The sequence below is a fragment of the Montipora capricornis genome, chromosome 8 (assembly GCF_036669925.1).
Source record: "Montipora capricornis isolate CH-2021 chromosome 8, ASM3666992v2, whole genome shotgun sequence".
In the NCBI taxonomy this organism is placed as follows: Eukaryota; Metazoa; Cnidaria; class Anthozoa; order Scleractinia; family Acroporidae; genus Montipora; species Montipora capricornis.
The window spans coordinates 47,885,703-47,893,202 of NC_090890.1; the positions used below are offsets into that span (position 1 = coordinate 47,885,703).

At 38.3% G+C, this 7,500-nt stretch overlaps 2 protein-coding genes across 2 annotated transcripts in view; one reads left to right on the forward strand and one right to left on the reverse strand.

Annotated features, from left to right (window-relative positions):
• LOC138060348 (alpha-L-fucosidase-like) overlaps positions 1–7,500 on the reverse strand; it is a 52,526-nt gene that overhangs the window by 30,019 nt on the left and 15,007 nt on the right. The gene's annotated exons all lie outside the window — the stretch shown is intronic.
• On the forward strand, positions 3,956–5,184 carry LOC138013517 (neuropeptide FF receptor 2-like). Its single transcript, XM_068860609.1, has one exon. It carries the CDS (start codon positions 3,987–3,989, stop codon positions 5,055–5,057), a length of 1,071 nt encoding a protein of 356 aa, XP_068716710.1. The 5' UTR covers positions 3,956–3,986; the 3' UTR covers positions 5,058–5,184.

Here is a 7,500-nt window from a genome sequence, read left to right on the forward strand (position 1 = left end):
CGAGGTCACGGGTTCAAACCCCGTTGAAGTCCTAAATTTTTCAGGCTTCTCTGCGCAATTGCAAAAATTGCTCTGCGAAGATCATAGCCTCACTTGATTTCATATCCGCAGTTCATATATGATTCATTTCATATACCATTTCATCACATCACTAACGTTTCATGTTTAACCGGAGAATTAGGGAAGCAGATGTTGGAATAGCTGTTGAGTTTTATTCCTCAGTTATCGAGTTCCATAAGTATAAAACTTAAAAATTGATTGCTTTAAAATCAGAAAAGAACCAATTCACCGTTGCTGTTGAGAAAAGTGTATGCCAGGCAAAACAAGTTGCATCTCGGTAGCCTGAAAGTCAACTGACAAAATAATTTGCCTGTGTTTAAATTAACAAATATACCAATACATCACTAACGTTCCATGTTTAACCGGAGAATTAGGGAAGCAGATGTTCGAAGGTGTAATAGCTGTTGAATTTTATTCCTCAGTTATCGAGTTCCATAAGTATAAAACTTAAAAATGGTTTGCTTTAAAATCACAAAAAGAACCAATTCACCGTTACTGTTAAGAAAAGTGTATGCCAGGCAAAACAAGTTGCATGATCTCGGTTGCCTGAAAGTTAACTGACAAAATAATTTGCCTGTGTTTAAATTAACAAATATACCAATACATCACTAACGTTCCATGTTTAACCGGATAATTAGGGAAGCAGATGTTCGAAGGTGTAATAGCTGTTGAATTTTATTCCTCAGTTATCGAGTTCCATAAGTATAAAACTTAAAAATGGTTTGCTTTAAAATCACAAAAAGAACCAATTCACCGTTACTGTTAAGAAAAGTGTATGCCAGGCAAAACAAGTTGCATGATCTCGGTTGCCTGAAAGTTAACTGACAAAATAATTTGCCTGTGTTTAAATTAACAAATATACCAATACATCACTAACGTTTCATGTTTAACCGGAGAATTAGGGAAGCAGAATGTTCGAAGGTGTAATAGCTGTTGAGTTTTATTCCTCAGTTATCGAGTTCCATAAGTATAAAACTTAAAAATGGATTGCTTTAAAATCAGAAAGAAACCAATTCACCGTTGCTGTTGAGAAAAGTGTATGCCAGGCAAAACAAGTTGCATCTCGGTAGCCTGAAAGTCAACTGACAAAATAATTTGCCTGTGTTTAAATTAACAAATATACCAAAACATCACTAACGTTCCATGTTTAACCGGAGAATTAGGGAAGCAGATGTTCGAAGGTGTAATAGCTGTTGAGTTTTATTCCTCAGTTATCGAGTTCCATAAGTATAAAACTTAAAAATGGTTTGCTTTAAAATCAAAAGAACCAATTCACCGTTGCTGTTGAGAAAAGTGTATGCCAGGCAAAACAAGTTGCATCTCGGAAGCCTGAAAGTTAAGAAATAATTTGCCTGTGTTTAAATTAACAAATACACCAATACATCACTAACGTTTCATGTTTAACCGGAGAATTAGGGAAGCAGATGTTCGAAGGTGTAATAGCTGTTGAGTTTTATTCCTCAGTTATCGAGTTCCATAACTATAAAACTTAAAAATGGATTGCTTTAAAATCAGAAAAGAACCAATTCACCGTTGCTGTTGAGAAAAGTGTATGCCAGGCAAAACAAGTTGCATCTCGGCAGCCTGAAAGTTAAGAAATAATTTGCCTGTGTTTAAATTAACAAATACACCAATACATCACTAACTTTTCATGTTTAACCGGAGAATTAGGGAAGCAGATGTTCGAAGGTGTAATAGCTGTTGAGTTTTATTCCTCAGTTATCGAGTTCCATAAGTATAAAACTTAAAAATGGATTGGTTTAAAATCAGAAAAGAACCAATTCACCGTTGCTGTTGAGAAAAGTGTATGCCAGGCAAAACAAGTTGCATCTCGGTAGCCTGAGAGTTAAGATATAATTTGGCTGTGTTTAAATTAATTTGAAATAAAGAGAATAGAGAAATAATTTTCCATTTTTTAATTGCATGATGCTAGCCGTTGTAAACCGTGTTTTAGAAACACATCAAACATCACTCAACATTAATTTAAAGTAATTTGAGTTATTTGTCGTCATTAAAACTTTATGACGAAGTCGGTCCAATAAATGTGTCGAGATTAGCACCTCTCTCTCCCTTTGTCTCTCGCTCTGCCTTTTTAGTGTGAGTCTTGTTACAACTCCCACTGAGATTTTGGTAATTTTTTTTTACCTAAACAGCGGGGACCCACATTCCTGACCCAAGTTAAGCTCCTCATGAGATTCATTTATATCTCCCACATAATGAGATACTGACTCAATTTAATGTATTGCAAAAAAATCAGCTTCTTGTCAACACCTTCGCCGTGAGTAAACCGTTTACTCATGGCGAACTTTGGTCAATATATAAGCTGTATATTGCTTGACTTTACGCTACAAAGTTGAGATTCAGTAGAACTGGATTTTGCCAACGACCACAGCCTGTGACATAGTGACATTAGTGGTACTGAGGTGGCGCCGGGTCATCAAACACCTAGGATACTCACGATGCCCGGCCGGGTAGAAAATAATGCCCATACTTTATTTTAACGAAGTCCCGAGACACATTTCATTTTTAACTGTGACATCGCTCTCTTGGTGATTGAGGCATGGATTGGAAGACAAGAGCTTTGCTCTGCAGCACCCGCACTGTGATACTCTATCGTTCGTCACTTTTTTCATCGTATACGTATTTCTAATATGATTTTACTCATCTATTCGGAAAAAAAAATCAATTGATGAATTTGGTTTAGTGAGCGTACGACGATTACTCAATTTGCATTTTCCAAGACCAGGGTCATGGTAACTTCGAAAGTGTAAACTTGAATAAAAAATTTGGGGTGTGTTTTGTGTTTGAAATAATTTTAAATACCTTAATTAAAAAACGCTTTCACGACCTTGTTGTTGATCTTCCATTTCACTACAGAGTCACATTACTCTGCTTATTGTCAATCGTCTTTTTCTTTCAATTGTTATTTAAAGATTCCTTTATCTTTTTCTGTGATATTGACAGTATTTGTGGGCGCATATTCTTGTAACTAAATCTTGACCAAACAAGAGGCGAAGGCATTTAATCCTGAAAGAGATTTGTTAATTCTCGCATTATTTTGATTAGTTCTGTGCTTGTCAGTGGTTGATAGGTGCGTTTCTCTTGCTGGGCTAAGAGTCACATACCCATTGTATCGTCTTTGCAAAGCTGCGAATAAGCCTAACAGCTGAAAAGACGCTTTAAAAAGGTGCACTTAAGGTTCCTCATCAAAAGGGGAAAAGGTCTAAATCGAAATCGAGGCATAGACAGAAACGTGCGTGTCCGCATCTGTCATTCTGTGGTACAACGTCTAACCAGGATATTAATACTTGTTTTATCTGCGGTGGAGCAACTGGGGTCAACAGCAGAGACTTATGTGACTTGGTCACTTCTCAAAAAGCTCGTCCTTCTTATCTGGTGTAATTCACAATAACACAAAAAAAGGAATCGTACATCGAGTAATATGACTTGCGCAACAGTCATGTGTTCATCGGATTAAGTTTCCCACATTTACGCGTAACAACGGTTGCGAAACGCCGAAGGAAGTCATTAGAAAAAAGCCCGGAGAACTAACAGTGCAGGTTTATTAGAGTGAATGAAAATTTATGATATCGGCGAAGTCAAGCAGCTTGCTTGAGTAACCGGCTCCCTTGTCGATAGCCGTGGGGTTTCCAGAGTAATCAACGGTGTTGTTTCCGCGATCACACGGGCTTTATGAGGAATTAATTAATCAACAAAATTAAAGTGTCAACTGCGCTACTGATTTATATCAAACGGCACATTGGCTTGTACAAATCACACAGTTTGGAGAAGAGAGAGTGGAATCACTTATCGCCTACTTACGAAATAAATTTCAGAAACTGAAGCGGTACGTCTTCATTCACCAATTATCAGTACGGTGTAAACTAAAGGACAAGTCAGTCTGTCAGTTTGTCATATTATGCTCAATGGCAACAAGCAATAGCAGTGACCCCGAAATACAATGTGAATATCATAGCGATACACGCATGGAACAAGTTTTCAAGTTAACTGCCTATTTCATCATCCTGTTTGGCTCTCTAATAGGCAATGTGCTGGTCATACTTGTTGTTGTCTTGAACAGACATATGCGAACTGTCACAAACTATCTGATCGTGAACATGGCCGTTGCCGACCTTTTGGTAACAGCTTTTAACATGCCAGTCACAATGAAAGTTATAGCGACTCGCAGCATGGACTGGTCTGCCACTTTGTGCAAGGTCATCCCTTTCACACGGTCACTGTCTGTAGCAAGCTCAGTTTTTACTTTGGCAGCTATCTCTATTGACCGTTTTCTAGCTATCATGTTCCCCCTCAAGCGGTACGTGACATTTTCCATAGCATGTATCATGATTGCAGTGGTGTGGATAGTTGGAATCGCCGTCAGCTCTCCGATCTTTTACGCCATGAAAATCTTTTTCGACGAACAAGCCCAAAAAAGTTATTGCTTGGAGATATGGACTCCGGTCTTCACAGAAAATGCGGCCAGAGACTTCACAATCGTTCTTTTCGCAGCTTTTTATGTTCTTCCCCTTTTAACTATGTCCGTCTTGTACAGTTTCCTTATTCACAATCTTTGGGTCAGAAAAGTCCCTGGAGTTCAAACGCAAGCAAATCAACGTCGCGCTGACAGGTCCAAGAAAAAGGTTCTGAAGATGCTACTCGCAGTTGTAGTGGTTTTTGCACTGTCCTGGCTGCCACTTTACATCACGCAGTTTCTCGTATTCTTTGGCCAAGAAACGTTTCCATGTGGTGCCCCGACCACTTTGGGTTTCCTGGGATACTTTCTTGGCTATGCAAATAGCGCCATCAATCCGGCCATGTATGCTGTATTTAACAGTCACTTTCGCAAAGGCTTCAGAGACCTGTTGCTTTGTCGCTGTCGTCGAAACAGAATTGTTCCGCTAGTAACTCAACGTGAAGCAGTTGGTACCCGCGGCAACACCGCTCTTAGGCCTGCCCGGAATGAAATTTTACACAGCTACAATTGGGCATTCTAAATTTCCCAGTTCCTCAGTTATCCAGTTCCATGAGTATAAAACTTAAAAATGGTTTGCTTTAAAATCAGAAAAGAACCAATTCACCTTTGCTGTTGAGAAAAGTGTATGCCAGGCAAAACAAGTTATATCTCGGTAGCCTGAAAGTTAAGAAATAATTTGCCTGTGTTTAAATTAACAAATACACCAATACATCACTAACGTTTCATGTTTAACCGGAGAACTAGGGAAGCAGATGTTCGAAGGTGTAATAGCTGTTGAGTTTTATTCCTCAGTTATCAAGTTCCATAAGTATAAAACTTAAAAATGGATTGGTTTAAAATCAGAAAAGAACCAATTCACCGTTGCTGTTGAGAAAAGTGTATGCCAGGCAAAACAAGTTGCATCTCGGTAGCCTGAAAGTTAACTGACAAAATAATTTGCCTGTGTTTAAATTAACAAATACACCAATACATCACTAACGTTTCATGTTTAACCGGAGAATTAGGGAAGCAGATGTTCGAAGGTGTAATAGCTGTTGAGTTTTACTAGTTCCTCAGTTATCGAGTTCCATAAGTATAAAACTTAAAAATGGATTGCTTTAAAATCAGAAAAGAACCAATTCACCGTTGCTGTTGAGAAAAGTGTATGCCAGGCAAAACAAGTTGCATCTCGGTAGCCTGAAAGTCAACTGACAAAATAATTTGCCTGTGTTTAAATTAACAAATATACCAATACATCACTAACGTTTCATGTTTAACCGGAGAATTAGGGAAGCAGATGTTCGAAGGTGTAATAGCTGTTGAGTTTTATTCCTCAGTTATCGAGTTCCATAAGTATAAAACTTAAAAATGGATTGCTTTAAAATCAGACTAGACCCTCCGTGAGGGTACACTAGGTTGCCTGTGGTACGTGCAGCGTTCCAGGCAATTTTTTTCAAGGTGGTGGGTCATTATTATAGACCATTTAAGGGCTCACCCAGAAGTCATACCAGCAGAGTCCCTTTGGCTCACAAGTCCTCACACGTTCGTACGACGAAACAGATCCTTTTCTGAGGTTAAAAGCCTGGCTACCGGCCTATTAATTAATCATTTGTCAGAAAAAAGACATTCCTGTCCTCTTTAAAAAAATTGACACGCATTGCTTACGTGTGGTAGTGAAGTAACACAGCGATTTATTCCATAATGTCAACTGAGCTGTGTGTTGTCTTCCAGGAGATTCAAGTTGTCCTTGCGTAATATGTAGCTCTAACAGTGCACGATATTGTTTTGGTTTTGTCTATCATTGTAGTGCCATGGTAGAAGTCTTGGGTAAATAGCCTGAGAAGACATGTGGTTACTAGCAAAGTACTGAACCCAGAAAGATTGAAGAAAATAAATGGGAAGTGAAAAACATTGTCTTCTGGGATGACATGTTGACAGTTGTCTTTGCGTAATATGTAGGTCTAACAGTACACGATATTGTTTTGGTATTGTCTATCATTGTAGCGCCATGGTAGAAGTCTTAGATAAATAGCCCCTTGAGAAGACATGTGGTTACTAGCAAAGTACTGAACCCAGAGAGATTGAAGAAAATAAAAGGGAATCGAGAAACATTGGCTTCTGGGCTGACTTGTTGATCATGCAACTTCTTTCCACCACAAGTGTAAGCGTGCACTGACAGCATCTGACAGCTTTGTAAACAAAAGTTGAAAGCTGAAGTTTATCCCTATCCGGCAGGGTTAGTAACTGGATGGGCGACCTAAGAAATATATCACTCAGTAACAGAAGCATAGGACCGAAATTATATTTTAATGCTATCAAATGCGAACCAAGCAAGATACAGATTTTGTTAGCTTGCTTTATGCAAAACAAATATTGATGTAAAAGTAAATAAATATGGATACACAGTTTTTAAGAAGAGCAGAAGGAAGTTTCAGGACGGTCGATCGAGAATAAAATATTTTGCCATCGGTAACAAAATTTACGACATGAAAACAACATTAATTTTGAACCACGAATATAAAAGTTACCATCAGCGAAAAACATTTTGGGAGATTTTAGTTGTTTTGTTGTAATTGTACTTTTGGCTGCACCGAGTAAATTGCACATCGAATTCAGCGGGCGCAGTGATCAAGTTACCGCGGCATGTTTACTCGCGAAACAGTGAAGCATCTTTTTTAAATGATGCTTAGATACCGGGTTTTTGTTTTTGTTAGTTTTCTTTTTCTTTCAATTGTTATAAATTTTGACAAGAAATGTGCGAATTCAACACAAAGATCACAATCGCCCAACTCTCAGAGGTTGACCATTGTTTCTGGAAAATCAAAAATTTACTCTCCAAGACAAGGTTATTTATCACCAGGTAATTCCATCGTTTTGGTAACAGCAGCTACTTTATTATTCATCAGCGTCACAATCTTTTGCCGATTTTGGGGGTCATTTTGTTGAAACTCAAGCACGCTTCCAACAGACCTGTTTATTTTCGT